At 41.5% G+C, this 22,965-nt stretch overlaps 1 protein-coding gene across 1 annotated transcript in view; it reads left to right on the forward strand.

Annotated features, from left to right (window-relative positions):
- BMERB1 (bMERB domain containing 1) overlaps positions 1-22,965 on the forward strand; it is a 280,689-nt gene that overhangs the window by 254,265 nt on the left and 3,459 nt on the right. Inside the window, exon 3 of the mRNA XM_056536583.1 lies at positions 18,179-18,252. Coding sequence (XP_056392558.1) covers positions 18,179-18,252 — 74 coding nt within the window. The remainder of the gene's footprint in view (positions 1-18,178; positions 18,253-22,965) is intronic.

Genomic DNA, 22,965 nt, shown 5'->3' on the forward strand with positions numbered 1-22,965 from the left:
CTGCACCTAATTTGGGGAACTATACTGCACCTAATGTGGGGGAACTATACTGCACCTAATGGGGGGGGAAACTATACTGCCTCTAATGTGGGGAACTATACTGCACCTAATGTGGGGGAACTATACTGCACCTAATGTGGGGGAACTGTACTCTACCTAATGTGGGGAACTATACTGCACCTAATGTGGGGGAACTGTACTGCACCTAATGTGGGGGAACTGTACTGCACCTAATGTGGGGGAACTGTACTGCCAACCTAATGGGGGGAACTATACTGCACCTAATGTGGGGAACTATACTGCACCTAATGTGGGAGAACTGTACTGCACCTAATGTGGGGGAACTGTACTCTACCTAATGTGGGGAACTATACTGCACCTAATGTGGGAGTACTGTACTGCACCTAATGTGGGGGAACTGTACTGTACCTAATGTGGGGAACTATACTGCACCTAATGTGGGGAACTGTACCAACATAATGAAGTGCTCCGTCTTCCAGGCAGCCTTAACCTGGCCCTGGTTATTATAGATCAACTATTATAAACATACAGGCCTATAAACAGATTACCTGTGCTGAGGAAGAGTGCTGCAGTTGCCCATAGCAACCAATCAGATCGCTTATTTCATTTCTCAAAAGGTAAGAAGCGATCTGATTGGTGGGCCCAGTGCAAGACTGTAGAGGAATAGTGCTGCAGTTGCCCATAACAACCAATGTGTAAAAACGGCTCTGATAGGTATTATAGCTAACTAGCTACCTACCTGCCTATTTACGTACCTGGCTAGCTACCTACATGGCTACCTACTTACCTAACTACTTACCCAGCAAGCTTACAACCGACCCAGCTACCTATCTAGCCAGCCAACAACCCAATTAAATACTTACCTACGTCACACTCTGTGTATCATGCTGTTTGCACATAATGGAAGTAAATGGTATTGCACTAAAACCCACAAATAGCCGCAACCCAGCTGTTGTGAAATGTCAACTTTAGGCCCACCAAAATGTTCAGCACCAGGCCCATGATGCTCTTAATCCGACCCTGGTTGGAATTATACTGACACAAAGAATAAATGTAGCATGTCAGTTTTACTGTACAGTAACTTTGTGCAAATACATTTATTTTTTAACCCCTTAAGGACCAAGCCCATTTTGACCTTAAGGACCAGGCCAATTTTATTTTTGCATTTTCGTTTTTTCCTCCTCGTCTTCTAAAAATCGTAACTCTTTTATATTTTCATCCACAGACCAGTATGAGGGCTTGTTTTTTGCATGACCAGTTGTCCTGCGTAATGAAATCACTAATTTTACCATAAAATGTATGGCGCAACCAAAAAAATACTATTTGTGTGGGGAAATTAAAAAGAAAACAGCAATTTTGCAAATTTTGGAAGGTTTAGTTTTCACACCGTACAATTTACGGTAAAAATTACATGTGTTCTTTATTCTGTGGGTCAATACGATTAAAATGATACCCATGATTATATACTTTTCTATTATTGTTGTGCTTAAAAAAAATCTCAAACTTTTTAACCAAATTAGTATGTTTAAAATCCTTCTATTTTGCCGACCTATAACTTTTTCATTTTTCCGTATAAGCAGCAGTATGAGGGCTAATTTTTTTTGCGCCATGATCTGTACTTTTTATTGATACCATATTTGAGGTTATAAAACTTTTATACATTTTTTTTTATAAAATGTGACAATAAAGTAGCAATATAGCTTATTTTTTATTTTTACGTTCGTGCCGTTCACCGTACGAAATCAATACCATTATATTTTAATAGTTCAGACATTTATGCATGCGGCAATACCAAATATGTGTATTAATCTTTTTTTTACACTTTATGGGGGTAAAATGGGAAAAAAGGACATTTTACATTTTTTTTAGGGGAGGGGATTTTTCAAATTTTTTTAACTTTTATTTTTTACTTTCATTTTTACACTTTAATAGTCCCGATAGGAGACTATCTATAGCAATCTTTGATTGCTAATACTGTTCAGTGCTATGCATAGGACATAGCACTGATCAGTATTATCAGTGATCTTCTGCTCTGGTCTGCTTGATCTCAGACCAGAGCAGAAGACCCTGGGAGATGGGCGGAGCAAGGTGAGGGTACCTCTGGCCGCCATGCTGGATGATCGGATCGCCGCTGCAGTGCTGCGGGCGATCCAATCAGCCATTGAAAGTACCGCACTGCCGCAGATGCCGTGATCTGTACTGATCACGGCATCTGAGGGGTTAAAAATTATTGGTTGCCATGAGCAACTGCACCACTCTTCCTCTGGACAGTTTTTGAAAAATTTCCCCCCATATGTCTATGCCCCTTCCAGGCATTAACAACTACTACTGCATGTCACTGGGCTGTAAAGAATGAGTGTCAGAAGTTGCCAAAACAACACCCTTCTCTATGATCACTAGTCACAACCAAACCTTCAGCTATTGGCTAAAGCTTCAGCACACTGATGTAAATATATCACATTTTAGTATATGCAAATATCTGACACTAAATCTATTAGTAAAAGTAATATAAAGAAATTATTCCAGAAGAACACTATATTAATTCCTCAGCAAAAAGAGGTTGATGTCACTCACGATTTGCAGTTAAAAATTCTTTATTGTAGTCAGGTCATCTCACAGATATGGCCGACGGGCCGTTTCTCGCTATAGAGAGCTTTCTCAAGACCATGGTCTTGAGAAAGCGCTCTATAGCGAGAAACGGCCCGTTGGCCATATCTGTGAGACGACCTGACTACAATAAAGAATTTTTAACTGCAAATCGTGAGTGACATCAACCTCTTTTTGCTGATTTATCAAAACTCTACCATAAGATTGAGCAAATATATGCCAATAAAGGATCATCACCATCCCTATAGGTGCATAGCAGTGCCGACCACTATTTCCTTCTATTGGACTATATTGATTCCTATTACACATCTGCATGTTTTTAGCTTTTACCTATCCTAGACAAGAGTTAAATTTATACCGCACGGGATGTGCTGGTGACCCATTTGAACACCTGGCATATTTGTCATTTCAGGAAAAACACAACATTTCTTTAGGCATATCTCTGGTGTTGACCTATGCGTCACAGACTTCGCCCCCACAACGTCTGGTTTGGCTGCCGATGATAATATGGTTATCAGACTTCTTCTTTCCCAAATTGCCCACATATTTTATTATGAAAGTTTATTTTGTTGTTCTGAACAAAATGAATCCTTCTAGACAAACATTGTATGTGTTTTATGCTATATGCAGTTATATGCAGAACAATGTAACCACCTGCCATACATCATAAGGATATTACAAACCCTTGAGGGGTTCAGTATGTATTTATCAGCTGCACAGTATCTGCTGCAATAATATTAAAAAATATATACAAATAAATAATAAGCCTATTTAATCCTATCGGGAGGAATTTACTATGAACAGCGTTTCACATGCCGGTCTTAAATGGGCACTGTCAGATACAATAACTTTTCATATGTTATAAAGCATGCAAAAACAATATGTTTTGCAATTGCTCTCATCAAAAAAATTTCAGTATTTCATACTGAAAAAGCCAGTCAAAAAAGGGGCCACTAAGGGTCCCCCTGCCTCCTGGGACACATACCAGTCCTGCAGTGTCCAGTGGTCATCAACACGTCATGGACACCATGAGTGATTGACAGGGCTGCAGGCAGTTCCAGAGCTGTTATGCTTGTTCCCAGCCCTCTGGGAGTCAGAGCAGAGTGAGGGAGGGGGAGGAGTATTCAAAGTGAGGAGAATAGAGGGACACGCCCCATGGCTCTGCATGGACAGAAACCTCATTGAGCAATGATAGCAAGTAAATAAAGGTAATTCTGAGAGGAATATAGGTCAGGATGAGATACTGAGAAACATATAACAGTTGATTTTGGGTGGGGGGGATATGACAGGTACACTTTAAGTAAACCCTTGCCAGTGAAAAAAAACACTAAGGCTGCCTCAGAAATCTAAGCCAGCTTGGAGCAGGCATAAATTTCAGCTACTATTTATCCTTCGGGTGAAACCATAACCCCTCTGCATCAAACCCTCCCCCCGACTTGGCAAGTGTGGTGCAAATCGGCAAAAAATTTTACCTTTTTGCCGATCTGCAATAGGCCCAGAGTTCAATAAGTTCCCCCAATACTGTTTGTAATAAAAGCTTTTTTTTCTACAAGGCTGGTTCCCAATTTTTGACAAAAAACCCAAACATGCGAAATAAGGTATTTGGTGCACTGGGGACATTCCCAGCCCCTTGGTGCACTCTTCTGTCCACCTGTCTCAGCCCTGTGCAATGCTGCCTTCATAAATATTCACAACAGAACAGCCTAACTGCCTGCACAGAACCTGCTCTCTATCTGCAAACATGCTGGAGGTGTAGGAACTGTGATGATGTCACAATCATGTGATCAGTACATGGGGTAGAGCTTAGTGGTGCAGTATAGAAGATAATGTGGATGTAGGATACTGTGATAAGAGCACATTTGAATGAAGGTCATATGTTCCGTTTATATGGCAAAACAAGGTGGACAGAAGAGTGCACCAAGGGACTAGGAACACCCCCAGTGCACCAAAGCGCTTCATTTTCAGATTAAAATTTTTTGGTAAGACCCAGGAAATGGGGCCACATAGGAAAGAAAGTTAAACAGCATTGGAATCACCACTGATGACAGATTCCCTTTAAAGTGCAACTGTCGTCAATTTTTAACCCCCCCATACTACTACCATTTTGTTACTGATGAGCATAAAGTAAATCTCTCCAAACCTTTATCAGCGATTTTCAGCATGTTCTAAGTTATGTAATCATTTTATGCAGCAGTCAGGCACAGTCGGATAGGTGTGGCTTGGGGTCCGCAAAGCCCCACTGCCGACATGCCTATGCTCGCTTTCAGGGCTGGAACCGCTGTGTAGCAAGACACAGTGGTCCACAGTGCATGCACCTCTCCCTGCCGGCTCTGATGTGCTGTATTGCCTGCAGGGAGGGGTGAATGCGCTGTGGACCGCTGTGTTTTGCTGCACAGCAGTCCCAGTGCTGAAAGTGAGGATAGGCATGTCGGCGGTGGGGCTTTGCGGACCCCAAGCCACGCCTATCCGACTGTGCCTGACTGCTGCATAAAATGATTATTTCACAGTTCCCATTTGATCTTCTTAGAAGACCTTTGGTATAATTGGTATAGACAGATAATCATATGGACAATAAAAGTTACACAGGATAGAGATTACATCCAGAGCTCATATTCTGCAAAATCATTCTACCTTTGCATTCATGTAAGTTGCCATTAGGTTAGATACCCTAGAGACAGGGCCGGTTTTACACTAAGTGTGGTCCTGGGCCAAAAAAAAAAGGGCCCCCAGATTGCGTGACCAAAGATCCCTATGTTGCGCTCCTGAATTGTGCTGCATCTCTGCTAATGTGAGTGAATGAGATTGCATTGCAAACCACAAATGACTGTGACTACAACATGACAAACCTAATAATTCCATCCAGGATGAATTTGTGGCTGTGGTAATTTGGGTTTTGCAATGTGACCCCATTTAATGCAAATCAGCTCAGCTCCCCCCACTGCAAGAACAAAGTGCACGGACAGCTGTGGAGCAACAGCAACATGTGAGGACACACGTAGAGAAATCCAACGCAAAACGGCATCATAAAATGTATGATCAGAGGAAAACACAGGGTCACAGAAAACCATACATTTTATGATGCTGTTTTAAGGGTTTAATAAACCACCTGAAAAGCAAGAACTGATTAGCGCTGGATTTCTCTACGTGTGATTCAGCATGATTCAATGACAACAACATGGCAATCTTTGACTGTACGACCCATTTTTGCCATGTAGCCCTAAACTAATAGTGTCACCTTTTTGTTCTTTATACAGTAATAGTCACTGCACACAGATAAACAGTGATCTTCTCAATGCTACCTATCAGTAATCGCACCCACATATACCATAAAGAAATGTTCACATGACGGAATGTCTGCACAGAGACATGCGGATATTCCACAAACTGCAGGGCACCGGCATAATATTCCGACTCTAGGACCGTGCAGGAATGCACCGTCTCATAGACAGCTATGCATTCCATGCGAGCTCCGCACAAAGAATGAACGTGTTCATTCTTTGTGCAGACACAGAAAAAGAAATTTCCCTGCCGGAAACATCTGGCACAGAAATTCCGCCGTGTGCACAGCGCTGCAGAATCCTGTTGAACTGAAATGAACTAAGCTGAAGCGGAATGTCGGTGCCAAATTCCAATGCAGAATCCGACACGGAAATTCTGACGTGTGAACATGGCCTAACAGTGATCTCAGTGCTGCCTATCAGTAATAGTGGCACATACACTATAACAGTGATCTCAGTGCTGCCTGTCAGTAATAGTGCCACTGCACATATACTATAACTGTGATCTCCTCAGTGCTGCCTGTCATAGTATATGTGTGCACTATTACTGACAGGCAGCACTGAGGAGATCATTGTTATAGTATATGTGGGCGTTATTACTGACAGGCAGCACTGAGGAGATCACTGTTATAGTATATGTGGGCACTATTACTGACAGGCAGCACTGAGGAGATCACTGTTTTAGTATATGTGGACGTTATTACTGACTGACAGCACTGAGGAGATCACTGTTATAGTATATGTGGGCACTATTACTAACAGTGCTGTCTGTCAGTAATAACACCCACATATACTGTAACAGTGATCTCCTAAGTGCTGCCTGTCAGTAATTGTGCCCACATATACTAGAACAGTGATCTCCTCAGTGCTGCCTGTCAGTAATAATGCCCACATATACTATAACAGTGATCTCCTCAGTGCTGCCTGTCAGTAATAGTGCCCACATATACTATAACAGTGATCTTCTCAGTAATAATGCCCACATATACTATAACAGTGATCTTCTCAGTGCTGTCTGTCACTAATAGTGCCTACATATACTATAACAGTGATCTCCTCAGTGCTGCCTGTCAGTAATAGCGCCCACATAGGCAGCACTGAGGAGATCACTGTTATAGTATATGTGGGCGTTATTACTGACAGACAGCAAAGAGATCACTGTTATAGTATATGTGGGCACTATTACTGACAGGCAGCACTGAAAAGATCACTGTTATAGTATATGTGCCACTATTACTGACCGGTAGCACTGAGGAGATCACTGTTATAGTATATGTGGGTACTATTATTGACAGGCAGCACTGAGGAGATCACTGTTATAGTATATGTGGGTACTATTACTGACAGGCAGCACTGAGGAGATCACTGTTATAGTATATGTGGGTACTATTACTGATAGGCAGCACTGAGGAGATCACTGTTATAGTATATGTGGGTACTATTACTGACAGGTAGCACTGAGGAGATCAGTGTTATAGTATATGTGCCACTATTACTGACATACTATAACAGTGATCTCCTCAGTGCTGCCTGTCAGTAATAGTACCCACATATACTATAACAGTGATCTCCTCAGTGCTGCCTATCAGTAAGAGTACCCACATATACTATAACAGTGATCTCTTCAGTGCTGCCTATCAGTAAGAGTACCCATATATACTATAACAGCGATCTCTTCAGTGCTGCCTGTCAGTAATAGTACCCACATATACTATAACAGTGATCTCCTCAGTGCTGCCTGTCAGTAATAGTACCCACATATACTATAACAGTGATCTCCTCAGTGCTGCCTATCAGTAACAGTACCCACATATACTATAACAGTGATCTCTTCAGTGCTGCCTATCAGTAACAGTACCCACATATACTATAACAGTGATCTCCTCAGTGCTACCTGTCAGTAATAGTGGCCCATATACTATAACAGTGATCTTCCCAATAGTGGCCCATATACTATAACAGTGATCTTCTCAGTGCTGCCTGTCAGTAATAGTGGCACATATACTATAACAGTGATCTTCTCAGTGCTGCCTGTCAGTAATAGTGGCACATATACTATAACAGTGATCTCCTCAGTGCTGCCTATCAGTAAGAGTACCCACATATACTATAACAGTGATCTCTTCAGTGCTGCCTATCAGTAAGAGTACCCATATATACTATAACAGCGATCTCTTCAGTGCTGCCTGTCAGTAATAGTACCCACATATACTATAACAGTGATCTCCTCAGTGCTGCCTGTCAGTAATAGTACCCACATATACTATAACAGTGATCTCCTCAGTGCTGCCTATCAGTAACTGTACCCACATATACTATAACAGTGATCTCCTCAGTGCTACCTGTCATTAATAGTGGCACATATACTATAACAGTGATCTCCTCAGTGCTGCCTATCAGTAACAGTACCCACATATACTATAACAGTGATCTCCTCAGTGCTACCTGTCAGTAATAGTGCCCACATATACTGTAACAGTGATCTCAGTGCTGTCTGTCAGTAATAGTGGCACATATACTATAACAGTGATCTTCTCAGTGCTGCCTGTCAGTAATAGTGGCACATATACTATAACAGTGATCTTCTCAGTGCTGCCTATCAGTAATAGTGCCCACATATACTATAACAGTGATCTCAGTGCTGTCTGTCAGTAATAAAGCCCACATCTACAATAACAGTGATCTTCTCAGTGCTGCCTGTCAGTAATAGCGCCCACATATACTATAACAGTGATCTCCTCAGTGCTTCCTGTCATTAATAGTACTCACATATACTATAACAGTGATCTCCTCAGTGCTGCCTGTCATTAATAGTACTCACATATACTATAACAGTGATCTTCCCAGTGGTGCCTGTCAGTAAAAGTGCTCATTTTATTCTTTACACAGAAATAGTTTTCCTCTTAATGCCCCACACTGTAATAATGCCCCTTTTGTGCCCCTTACTGTGTAATAATGCCCACCTTCATTCTCCTTACTGTACTACAGATCATGAAGCAAAAAAATAAGCCCACATGCAGCCCTGTATATGGAAAAAATTTGAAAATTCTAGGTCAGAAAAGGGCAATTTTAAACATACTTATTTTGTTAAAAAGTCTGAGTTTTTTAAAAGCGGTACAATTATAGAAAAGCATGTAACATGGGGATCAATTTAATCGTAATGACCCACAGAATAAAGAGAACCTGTCAAAGTGCACTGTGTAAAAACATAAATCCTTGAAAATTAGCATAATTGCATGTTTCTTTTCAATTTCCCTATAAAATAATATTTTTTTTAGTTCCGCTATACATTTTATGGTAGAATGAAAGGTGTTATTACAAAGTACAATTGGTGGTGCAAAAAAACAAGCCCCATATGGGTCTGTGGATGGAAAAAAAGACTTATGGAAAAAATCGAAATAAGCTGTGTCCTCTTAAAATCTTAAATCACCCCCCACAATATCTGTTACTGGTTCCACACTGGTTAGGCAGCGATATATGTGGTAACCCAGTACAGAAATCATGTGCTCTTCTGTACTCCTGCCCATCCTGTGTGGCCGATGCTGGTTAATGTCCGTCATTCAAAAATAATTGGAACATTTTCTTTAATGTGTACAGCTATCTGCTGATGGAAGGGCTCTGTTCAGGTAAAGATCTGTTCCACTTCAATAAGAAGGGCAACTGATTTGGTACCTCCCTGCTGTAAGATACCGTCTGCCAAGGAGTTGAAACCTCCTTTGATATGTACAGCAACAGCTGCTGAAGGAAGATTTCTAGCTGAGTGTCAGTTCCAGTTCTATAAAAAGGTTAAGGGATTTTGAACCTCCCTGGTGTAAGATACTGTCTTCCAGAGAGGTACAACCTTCGTTGATGTGTACAGCTCATTGATGAAGCAAAGTATCCGCCCACGGAAAGATTGAACCCACTTCTATAAGAAGGAAAATAGATCACGTACCTCCCTAGGGTAAAATACTGTAGTCTGGTCATTTGACTTGACCTTCACTGCTCTCCCCTGGATGTCTGGGTGCAATAGAATTAAGGATTTCTGAACAGATTTTATCTTTTTGATGTTGGTGGATAAAAATCTCTCTATCAGAGACCATGTCCCCTTTACCCTCTGCCCCCATATGGGATCTCCATCTTGTTGAGCATACACCGGTCACTATTTTCTTAGGACTTTGTGACTTTCCAGCCTTCCTTTCATGTAGGGAAACATAGTGATACCTGACCAGTGATAATGCATCAACCCCTTTGATAAACTTATGCAAAGTAGAAGTCCTAAAGAATGGATTGGAGGTGAAGCAGGTTTCCTTCTATGGAGTCAGTGATGCGCAGGAATGAAGTTAAAAGGCCAAATGAATGGTTTTTACATGAAAACCTTTCCAGTTTGATGAATCTCCACTGGTCTTATGTTAGGGTCAGAAGCCCAACTTGTGGTTGGCAGAGGAGGAACCACTACCACATTCTCTTTGGCTATGACCAACTGATCTCTGGGAGAACAGATTCCCTGTGGATGAGCCTTCTCCTCTCTTCTGACATCTGGAACATCTCTTGCTTTACTTATGGAAAACATTTCTCTTTCGTACCTTAAAAAGGACTCCCCATAGGGAAAAAAAGTTTTTTTTTTTAGAGTGGACATGGTGAGATCTAAAGATATCTCCTCCCTGCAGTAGAGAGTGCCATAGCACTGGCTACAAATCGTATTTGTTAAACAGACATCACATAAAAACAGAGGCCAGAGCAACTTGTTAGACATTTATGAAACTGTCATTTCTGGGTACCTCTCTATCAATGTCTTTCTTTATCTATAGGAGTAGGATCTGAGATTCTTTAGCAACAGTAAAAGAAAACATCCAGAACTCTTCTTAGAGCTGCCCCCCTCCCCCTACAAAGTCATCTGGTCTAGTCTAGGCTTTATCGCATTGTGACGAGAAAGAAGCATCTCTAAGTAAGATATGTGAAAGCCTTTTTGGAGGTTTGCAAAAAGCATCAAAAGCATCTAAAAGACTGTAAAACTGTGAGAAACAAGAGTCTTTCGTCTGATGAACCCAAGATAGAATTTTTTAGCGTTAATTCTTAAGCTTTGTGTCTAGATGAAACCAGGCACCGCTCATTATCTGCCCAATATCATCTCTATAGTGAAGCATGGTGGGGGCAGCATCATGCTGTGGGTGTGTTTTTTAGCGATTGGAGCAAGGAGACTGGTCAGAGTTGAAGAAAAGCTTAATAAAGTAGTACAAAAGTACAGAAATATTCTTAATGAAAACTTGATTCAGAGTGCTGTGGAACTCAAACTGTGCCAAACTTCCGACAAGACAATGACCCTAAGCACACAGCCAAGACAACACAAGAGTGGCTTAGGGACAATTCTGCGAATGTCCTTGAGGGCCCCAGCCAGAGCCCTGACTTGAACCCAATTGAACATCTCTGAAAATACCTGAAAATGACTGTGCACCATAGGCCCCTATCTAAACTAATAGAGCTTGAAAGGGTCTGCAGAGAAGAATATCAGAAAATCCCAAAATCCAGGTGTGCAAACCTTGTGGCATCATACCCAAAAAGTCTGGAAGCCCCTGCCAGGGCAAATAGGTCTGGTTGTTTTTTTCCCTTTGCTTTTCCAATACCTACTGGTGAACTCCTTTATCTATTATGTAGATAACTGGAGAGAGGAGTTATTGCAGCTTTTTTTTAGGAATAGAACAAGCAATGGGACCAACTGGTGCTGCCTCCCTCTCTACAGGTACCCTAAACAGCTGCATGGTCTGCCACTATGGTACAGTATGATTTATACTGAATATTTGCAGATATGTTTGTACAATACTTTATTGGATTCTTCAAGCAAGAGATGAATACAAATTTAGGAAATCCTCTCTTGACCAGTAATGATATTTGTTTCCACAGGAGATTCTTTATTTTCACAGGGATGTGGCTGTAACATTTGTCCATGTTAGTTGTTGTTCCCTTTTGTTGTCTTAAAGCATAACATTTACATTTTTTATTTTTTTTCAAATTACAAAATTACAATAATGCATTTCAAAATTCGCTTTTCACAATATAAATAATCCCACCCACACCCCTATCCCCCCACCCACTACCAGCTAGGATGCCTCATCCCATTTCTTCCACTCGTTTTCAACTTTTTGACCTATCTTTTTTCCCTGATAGTAAATAGCTTCAAATCTTCTCATTTGTTGAACTTCCCTCTGCCACTCAACCCAACATGGGCCCTGGGGAGCAAACCATCTCCTAAGAATAATTATTCTAGCTAATCCGAAAGCCTTTATCAGAACACTGTTCTTGCACTGCATCCTAAGTCCGATCCCTAGAATGGCCGTTTTAATATCAAAGCTTATCTTAGTACCCAATTTCGTTTCTACCATATTGTATACCCCTGTCCAAAAGGAAAACAGTTTTGGGCACCTTCCATATTACATTTCAGGCATTTAGAGTCAAGTCTTTTTCCTATCTTATACAAGAACCCCGGCATATATGGGATCCTATGTATCAGCTTTATCATAGAGGTTTTATGGTTCATATTGAGAGATGATTGGGAAATATTTATAAATACTTCCCTCCATTCTTCCCCATTGATCTGACCTACTACTTGCTTCCATTTATCCCTACTATTTGGAGGAAACTTTTCAACGGAAAATCTAACTAGGCCCTTATATAGGTTACCTAATACCTTTGTCGAGGAGGACCGAAGCCCAAACATATAGTCAATTAACTCATGTCTATTTATTGCCCATCTAGGGTTGTTCTTCTCCTTCTCAAAAGCGCTTTTGATTTGTAAGTATGAAAAGTATTCGCTCTGACTAATACTAAATTCCCTATTGAATGTTTTCCACTCTTTTAACGTGCTTTCTATCACAAAATCTTTAACTCTAATAACCCAATTTCTTTCCCAGTTAACATATTCCTTTAGTTTCATCATTTCTGGAAAATTTCCATTACCCCACATTAGTGTGTAGTGCATACTACCCTTAATCCCTAATAAACGTCTCGTGAATCTCCATACTTTATTAAACATATTACAAGTGGGGATTTTTCCCCTGAGCATACATCTTCCCCCTTCAATTAATTCCATAGTGCTATCCCCCCTAATACCTAATTTAGAAAAAAAAACTTTTAAAACATCATCTTCCTTTATCATGTATTCAATTTGTGCCGCTATATAATACAGTTGCATATTTGGTATACCCAAACCACCACTACTCAAAGGAGGACTCAGAAATGTGTGTTTCATCCGTGTTTGTTTCCCATCCCATAAAAAATAATTAATCTCACTCTGTATTTTATTAAAATGGTGTTCCCCTAACCAAACCGGTGCTGCTCTAATCACATGCAAAACCATAGGGAAAATAATTGTCTTTATCAGAGTAATTCTTTCAGCCATATTCATACGCAACTTTTTCCATATTTGAATTTTGTTTCTTACTTTCTGTCTCAATGGGGTAATATTCAACTGGGCAAACTCTTCTATATTTCTCGAAATCTTAATTCCTAGGTATTCCAGGGCCTTGTTTTCCTGCAAAACATGTATCACTCTCTGGCAGCCCTGGCTATCACCTGACAACATTAATAATCCTGATTTATTCCAGTTTATCTGAAAGCCAGAATATTTACCAAAATCCTTTATCAAATCAATAATGCTAATAAGCTTTCTTCCTGGATCTGTGACAAACAATACAACATCGTCTGCATAAAGCAGTATTTTCTCCTCCTCTCCCTCAACACCAAACCCATCAAACAAGCTGGAAGATCTAATCAACTGCGCAAGTGGTTCAATGAAGAGGGAGAAGAGGAGCGGTGATAGGGGGCATCCCTGCCTAGTTCCTCTCTGCAGCGTCACTACCTCCCGGGAAATAATATTAATATTAATTTTGGCTTTGGGGGATCTATATAGGGCCCTAAGCCCCTGTAAGAAGCCTTCTCCAAGATTCATGTTCTATTATTTTAAAGAGGAAGCCCCACTCCACCCTGTCAAACACTTTTTGAGCGTCAAGAGACAGGATGGAGTGGGAGCCCCCCTCACCCCTTGCCTGCATATTAAGAAAAACTCTTCTTATATTATTATAGATATTTCTTCCCTGCATAAATCCTTTCTGTTCCTTCCCTATTAGCTTATCCATCACTCGTTGCAAGCGCCTGGCCCAAATTTTAGCTAGTATTTTCTGGTCTGTGTTTAGGAGTGAAATTGGCCTAGAATCATCCATTACGCCACTTTCCCTACCTTTCTTAGGAATCAGTACAATGATGGCTTCAGCCATAGTTGGGGATAACTCCCCCCTACTCAAGGATTCATTATAAACCTCTAAAAGGTATGGCAGTAGCACACCCCCAAAACATTTATAAACTTCAAAGACCAGACCATCAGAGCCCGGGGCGGAGTTATGTACAAAGGACTTTAGGGCAGATTCCATTTCTCCTATACTAATCTCTTCCCCCATTTTCACCTTTTCTTCCTCGCTGATACTAGGGAGCCCTATTTTCTTCAAAAAAAATGTCAATTTCATCATCTGACACAATTGGGTTGCCACACTTGTTATTTCCTCCTGTTTAGTACATTCCCTACCCTCTTTATTTTTTATGCCAATAATTGTTTTTTTTCACTTTCTGATTAATAATTCCCATAAGTGTTTTGTTTGGTTTACCTGTTTCAACATATTGTCTCTGTTTCCTGAAAAAAATAGCGTGTTGAGCCTTCTCTAGGGCAATTTTACTGTACTTATTTACTGGGAAACTAGACATATGGTTCATTAGTCACTTAGATATCTGTATATCACAGTGCTTATAAGGCCAGAAAAAAGTGTCAGCATTAAGTCAAAAATCTTGCATTTACAAAGACTGTTAGGCTGTGTACATCGCGATACCCACGTCCCAGCTACAAAAGCATGAAGTTGTCATTTGGCTCAGGAATCTCTTTCTAAATGCCTTAATCTGTATTTTGTTATCATGTTGAAGGATGGGTGTATCATTGGTCACCAGCCTCTCTCCAGTCAGTTTGTTTGTAGAAAGTTTTGGAGGGCGGGGGGGGGGGGGGGGTAGGCGGTCTGGACTGAAAAATCATAGCAGTCTGGTCTAGATTTGGCCATAATACAAAAAAGCCTGTGCTTATTTCCCCTAGATTCCGTCAGTAAAATTAGACCTAGTCAGTAACCTGTTTCAGCTAAAGCCTGCTGCATTCAAAATAACAAAGACTTGCCTGTACCAAAGAACCAAGTACCATTTCAGTTGCTACAATCTTCTAACCCAAGACAGATCTGGATAGGGCTCTGGGTAGAGTTTCAGTAAGTTTGTATCAAGGGTCATCTCCAGTCCAGGCTGTGAACACTAATCTCTTTGTGGGCTTTCAGCCTGATTTGGTGCTGTGTTCAAAAACACTTCACAAAAGGTTCCTCCGCATATGCTCCACAATAGGATATCGTGCCACAAACCATGAGTTAAGTCTTCAAAGTCATCCAACCTGTGTAGGCTCTCCACAGTAGAGTTTGAATGAATTGGACTGTGCCTTACATCAGCAAAGTGTGAGGAGCACTTTAGCAGTATATCTGCTACCAAAGCTTTCTTAAAAGGGACAGTGACCAATTTCATACACAGCTACCTAAGAAACTGTAACTTTGTACCGCTGTGCCAAAGTGACTCATTACTTGTATTCTGCACAATGACTCTAAGTGAAAAGTATATTTGTTTGTATCTTTGTTAGCAAGATATCCCTGGTTCATGTGACACTACCCTACACTTGCACAATCCTCATCTGACTACGTCACCTATCCTTTTTGTGAGAACTACAGGTGCTGCTCTGAGACCTACCTTAACATGCTTTAAAAAAAAAAAAAAGCCTATTTTCTATATGTATGCACTGACTGTGTAAATTGCAGTTTCTTTTCTACCTTATTATCCTAGTATTTAAAAGGGGTACAGACAGGAGATAAATATAAAGCTTGATTTCCTTTACTTCTGTACTTAACCATATACACTCCTCAACATTGAAATTGCAACACCAAGAAAAAAAAAAGTCAAGGAATTATGGAAATCACAGGATCGGTAGACATGTTAATGATATGCAAATTATGAAAAAATGGAAACAACATTTTCAAAACATCTCAGTTTATTCAGAATGAGAATCATGCGCAGAAATGCACATACTTAATGCTCTACAGGTTCCACAGACAGATTATTGTAATGCTGAGCTGTTAGTGTACCTGGAATGAAGACTTGAAGGGTTGGCTACCAGACATTATGGTGTGATTCCCTTTTCTACAATAAAAATGCAACAAGGAGGACAAGCCATATGGCTATGGTGAAGAGCAAGAAATGGAGTCCCGCTTTTGTTTGAGATGCAATGTCAGCTGGAGATTGGTCTGGAGACCAGATGGAAAATGCCATAAGATGGCTTTCATAAGGATACCTCACACTAGTCCTGCTCCTGGGATTATGGTGTAATATGGCATAATGTACAATAGCTGGATACCTCTAATCTTTGTTCCAGGTACACTAAGGGTGCGTTCACACTGGGCAACTGAAGTAGAATGTCCGCTCAGGGAATTCTGTGAGTGGAGATCCCATTTGGCGGCCGCTGCTGAAATACTTCGGTGGTAGGACTGCGTGGCCCTCTGCCGTCACCACTGATGGCTATGCAGTGCTTGCAGACTTCCGCGCAAAGAATGAACGTGTTCTTTTTTGCGCAGAAAAATTTCAGCGGCGGAATTGTCAGCTACTGAAATTTCTCAGTGTGAACAGGTCTGGCAGAAGACCCATTCACACTGATGTTATTGTTGAGTGCGCGTAATTCTGCTCACTGAATTTTGTGGGGATTCCTCAGTGTGAACGAACCCTAACAGCTTGGCATTACATTGATTTGGTCATGAAACCAGTGGTATGATAATTTCTGCAAAGCATCCCAAGAGCTGTTTTTCAACACTTCTACACCAGACACGTTAAGTAATGCTACAGTGAGCAGCCTGCATGGCCTAAAGGTATATGTTCTGCTCCCCCCACCACCAAATAAAATAATTTATGGCATTCATGATATAGAAATATGAGAGGCTCAGATTACAGAACCTCAGCAATCAATATCCATATTCTATAATGAAAATCAGAGCTGTAAGGCCTACAGATAACGTGCTCCTTCAAAAGCACCAATATTCCCCCAATACATTGGCCATATAATGTGAGAGGGCCCCCATTGTAAAAAGATTATTTAATGGTGGTATGCTCACATGGTAGACAAAACTCTTCAAAAGGTGAACATATACTGTACATAGGGTACAGGTACCTCAGGTTTCCTCATGAAGAACGTGATAGCTTTTGGAATGCACTTATATATTGGTAGAAAATCCTGAAGTAATGGCGCAGCTGTTCCAAATTGAAAAAGCCAGAAGCTATGATGATGAAGTTCACTGGAAGATTTATTAAAAGGTTATTTGCATTCATAATGCATCTGCAGTAGGGCTTAGAGTCCAGAAACACGTTTTGCAAATATCCTTTTAATAAATTAGAATAAACTTCCTCATCTTCTTTATTTTGGAGTGACTTCGCTCGGAGTTCAGAATTTTCTTCTACTCTATGAGTTTATACCAACTCTCTGATATATGAGTTTATACCAATTCTACACAGGCTTTGCAGACGTTATAAGTGATTACTGTGCAGGAACATCCAATGGCTCTCAGATCGGGCTTTTCTTGTTGGATTTCAGCTGCACGCCCCTTTTGTTTTAGTGAAGATAAGCCAGCTTCAAAGATGTCTGACAGCGGCTAACCTCCCCTCTACTCATCAAGATCACATGGAGACTTGGCTGAGCCAAATGTTAATTTGTATGGTGAATAGTAGAGATAGCTGTCAGCCAAATGAACATTTGGCCCACAACTATTGAAGGTGTATGTGCACTTTAAGAAAAAGCCAGGACATAAAAATCCCCAAACACCCTAGTAGTGGTGCTTCCTTTGTCTATGGCATGTACATCACTGATTGTATCTCAGATGTTTTACCCAGTGAGAAACAGAAAAAGTAACTTTATATGTCTGAACCAACCAATGAATATACGGTAAATCATTCATTGGTAAGTTCAACAAATAATGACTCATTCAAGCTGAACTAATGGACCTCAGACTCTGATATATTTGATGTATTTGTTAGAATCATTTCTTATACATTAAGCTCAACAGTGTAATTTGTAGCAGATAAGACACTTCTGTCTTATAGTCCTATATCTCATAAAGTGAAGGCAGTAAACTGAATTGCAGAATTAATTTGTCCCAACGTCAGGATGTTCGTTCTGTTTTGTCTTACAGGATTGATGACATTCAGCTGTGCAAGGAAATTATGAGCCTGAAACAAGAACTGCAGAGCTTAGTGGATGTGTCGGGTAATTGCTCTGATTTGCCATAAAATCTAAATATGTACAATGTGCCAGTTGTAATTGGTTAGTTAAAGTAAATAGCTGTTTCTCCCATAATATCAAGCTCAAGACTGGAAAGTGACTCAGAGTTCTGATAATTTAATTAAAGAGATAGTATACATTAAACAACATTAGAAGCTGGTTAACATAAAAACATGGTTTTTAGTTAAAAATATGTTATTTCAACCTTCTTTGAACTGGATTTGCTCTCATGGATGTTCATTCTTTCATATGTAAATATTCATTTAAAAAAATTAAGGGTTCATGGACACAGATGGCGGTTGCCAGAAGTCCAAGAGGCCTGTATCTCTCAAACTGTGCCCCTTTTGTTGCCCTGTTGCCGGGATTTTTCAGCCAAAATCTTGACTGTTGCAAAATAGGATTTCAGGTCCCTTTAAATTGATCAATACAAAATGTTCCAACCAGCTATGCCACTTATGCCCAATATTAGTCATTCACATATTGCTGGGCTTTATAATTAGGACCAATACTATATGAAACCACCAGGGAGACTCCAAATATATTGTACACCAAGAGAAGAATGAGACATATTACCCATTAACACAAATTAAAATGAATCTTTATTGTTGAACCTGTTAAAACACATAATGAACACACATATACCATTTTACATGGTGGCACTAACCTGGTTTTCCATATCATTAAATCAACAAAAAGTATTACATACCTTCTGGGGAATATACTACGTACAGCACAAGAGAAGTATGTTGTATAAATACAAGAGGTGGAGATTTATCAAAACCTATGTAAAGGAAGAATGGTGCAGTTGCCCATAGCAACCAGATTTCTTTTTTTTTTTTTTTATTAGCTTTAACTTGCGGATAAATCCCCTTTTTAAAAATTTTCTTGGATGTACTCCGTCATGGCTTGTGTTTCCGGAGCAGACAGAGGATAGATTCTGCCCCGGAGTGGAGTAGTACCAGGGAGGAGATCAATAGGACAGTCATAAGGCCTGTGAGGAGGCAAAGTCTCTGCTTGTTTTTTGCAAAAAACATCAGCATAGTCCAGATAGGCCTTGGGGAGACCTGGTATGGAAGGAGCCATAGGGTTTTGACTGGCAGGACTGGGAGCAGACATAAGGCATTTTTTGTGGCAAGAAGTACCCCAGTTCTTGATTTCCCCGGTGGTCCAGTCAAGGGTAGGGGAATGGCGTTGAAGCCAAGGTAGTCCAAGAAGAATTTCAGAGGTGCAGTTAGAAAGTACCAGAAATTCAATCTTTTCGTGATGGGGTCCAATGCACATTAAGAGGGGTTCTGTGCGGTAACGCACAGTACAGTCCAATCTTTCACCATTAACTGAGGCGATGTAGAGGGGTCTGGCGAGACCGGTCACTGGGATGTTGAACCTGTTAACGAAAGAGGCCAAAATAAAATTTCCTGCAAATCCGGAATCCAAGAAGGCCACAGCTGAGAAGGAGAAGTTAGAAGAAGAAATCCGCACAGGCACAGTAAGACGTGGAGAAGCAGAGTTCACACCTAGAGCTGTCTCACCTTTGTGCGGAATCGGAGTGCGTCTTTCCTGACGTGGAGGTCGGATAGGACAATCCTTCAAGAAGTGTTCGGTACTGGCACAGTACAGGCATAGGTTCTCATTGCGGCGACGTGTCCTCTCTTGAGGTGTCAGGCGAGACCGATCTACTTGCATAGCCTCCACGGCGGAGGGCAAAGGAACAGATTGCAGCGGACCAGAGAAGAGAGGAGCCAGGGAGAGAAACCGCCTCATGCGAACAAAGTCCATATCCTGGCGGAGCTCCTGACGTCTTTCGGAAAAACGCATGTCAATGCGGGTGGCCAAATGAATAAGTTCATGCAGGTTAGCAGGGATTTCTCGTGCGGCCAGCACATCTTTGATGTTACCGGATAGGCTTTTTTTGAAGGTCGCGCAGAGGGCCTCGTTATTCCAGGACAAGAGTACGGAATTGAGAGTACGGAATTGGATGGCGTACTCGCCTAATGAAGAATTACCCTGGACCAGGTTCAGCAGGGCAGTCTCGGCAGAAGAGGCTCGGGCTGGTTCCTTGAAGACACTTCGAATCTCCGCGAAGAAAGAGTGTACGGAGGCAGTGACAGGATCATTGTGGTCCCAGTGCGGTGTGGCCCATGACAGGGCTTTCCCAGACAGAAGACTGACCACGAAAGCCACCTTTGACCTTTCAGTTGGAAATTGGTCCGACATCATCTCCAAATGCAGGGAACATTGCAAGAGAAAACCACGGCAAAGTTTAGAGTCCCCATCAAACTTGTCCGGCAATGAAAAACGGAGGCTGGATGCGGCCACTCGCTGCGGAGGAGGTGCAGGAGCTGGCGGAGGAGATGGTTGCTGAAGCTGTGGTAGAAGCTGCTGTAGCATCACAGTCAGTTGAGACAGTTGGTGGCCTTGTTGCGACTGCTGGGCGACCACCGTGGTAAGGTCTGCGACAACTGGCAGCGGGATCCATGGCCGGATCTACTGTCAGGATTCGGCAGGCTGGAGGTGGATGGGATTGGCGTGGACCGTGTCGGTAGGCCGGTTCTAAGTTGCTACTGGTTTTCACCAGAGCCCGCCGCAAAGCGGGATGGTCTTGCAGCGGCGGTAGCAACCAGGTCGTATCCACCGGCAACGGCTCAACCTCTCTGACTGCTGAGATAGGCGCGGTACAAGGGATTAGACAAGAGCAAGGTCGGACGTAGCAGAAGGTCAGGGCAAGCAGCAAGGATCGTAGTCAGGGGCAACGGCAAGAGGTCTGGAACACTGGCTAGGGATACACAAGGAACTCTTTCACTGGCACAATGACAACAAGATCCGGCAAGGAAGTGCAGGGGAAGTGAGGTAATATAGGGAAGTGCACAGGTGAACACACTAATTAAAAACCATGCGCCAATCAGTGGCGCACCGGCCCTTTAAATCGCAAAGAACCGGCGCGTGCACGCCCTAGGGAGCGGGGCCGCACGCGCCGGAAGAGCACAGACGGGGAGCGAGTCTGGTAAGCGGGTCGGGATGCGCACCGCGAGTGGGCGCGTCCCGCATCGCGAATCGCATCCCGGCTAGGGACATTATCGCAGCGCACCCGGTCAGCGGGTCTGACCAGGGCGCTGCGAACAGGAGAACACTGTGAGAGCTCGGGGGAGGATCGGGGACCCGGAGCGCTCGGCGTAACAACTTCAATAAGACATGTAGATAAAATCCTTGGAATAAGCGCCAGGCATGACGTGCTTCAGGTCATGTGACCTTTCATCAGATGCATCTGATGAAAGGTCATATGGCCTGAAACGCGTCATGCCTGGCGCTTATTCCAAGGATTTTATCTACATGTCTTATTGAAGTCTCTCCATGTCTACGATTTTGATGTGATGAAAATAAAGGTGAAGATCCGCTGGCATCTACCTGCTTTCTTCTTCTAGATTTGTAAATTACTTATATTAAAAAAATCTTAATCCTTACAGTACTTATTAGCTGCTGAATACTACAGAGGAAATTATTTTCTTTTTGGAACACAGAGCTCTCTGCTCACATCACGAGCACAGTGCTCTCTGCTGACATCTCTGTCCATTTTAGAAACTGTACAGAGCAGCATATGTTTGCTATGGGGATTTTCTCCTACTCTGCTGATATCTCTATCCATTTTAAGAACTGTCCAGAGAGCACTGTGCTCATGATGTCAGCAGAGAGCTCTGAAGTATTCAGTAGCTAATAAGTACTGGAAGGATTAAGATTTTTTTTAATAGAAGTCATTTACTCTATTACTTTTTTTTAACCAACTGGTGCCAGAAAGTTAAACAAAGAGTACCCCTTTAAGTCCTCTGTGGCTGCTCTGTCAGATCTACTATTATAGTCTGGCATTGGTAGACTGTAGTAGTGGATCGCAGATATGACTGTTAAAAGCAATGCAATAGAACTAGTGTCCTTGAAAGGTAATCAAACACTTGCTTGTACAATTCTTCTAGAGAGACTTAAAAAGTTTAATAAAAACTTCTTAAAATGTAAAGAAAAATATAAAGCAAAAGCCTCCCGAATATAGATTCAAATCACTTTACCTGGTATTGCCACATTAAAAAGTCACACAGGATGAATGCTATAAATGGGGGGGGGGGGGGGGGGGGGGATAATGCCAGAATTGTGTATTTGTTATTTATTGTTTTGATCATCTTACATCTCAGAAAATATGGAATAAAAAGTGGTGAACCAGTCTCATCTCCCCCAAAAAAGCACCAATGAAAACTATCGCTCACCGTGCTAGAAAAATAGCCCTCACACAGTTCTGCAGACAGAAAAAAGAAAAAAAAAAGTCGTAGGAGTCAGAATCTAGCGATTCAATGCAAAAGTAGAACAAAATAAAAATATACATTTGGTATGATTGTAATCATATTATTATCATACACAACAAATGGACAAGAGTGATGAGTGGGGGCAAAGCAGTACATTTTTCCCAATTTCACGCAACCCCTTTAAATGAATTGAATAAAGCCAAAATATTGTTTATTTCCACACGAGACACTGGCTTCATTTTCTCCTCCTTTTCAGAAAGTTTTTCTGTTTGGTTTTTACACTTAAATTTCAAAGGGTTTCAAACCTCTCGAGCACATTAAGCCTTAAACTGCCATCTAACAAATAAAGGAATTAATGTTCCATTGTTTGGCACAATCTGTCACTTATTTGTAATTTCACCATCGAGAGAGAGTC

This window comes from Hyla sarda, chromosome 8 (genome assembly GCF_029499605.1).
Source record: "Hyla sarda isolate aHylSar1 chromosome 8, aHylSar1.hap1, whole genome shotgun sequence".
Taxonomy (NCBI): Eukaryota; Metazoa; Chordata; class Amphibia; order Anura; family Hylidae; genus Hyla; species Hyla sarda.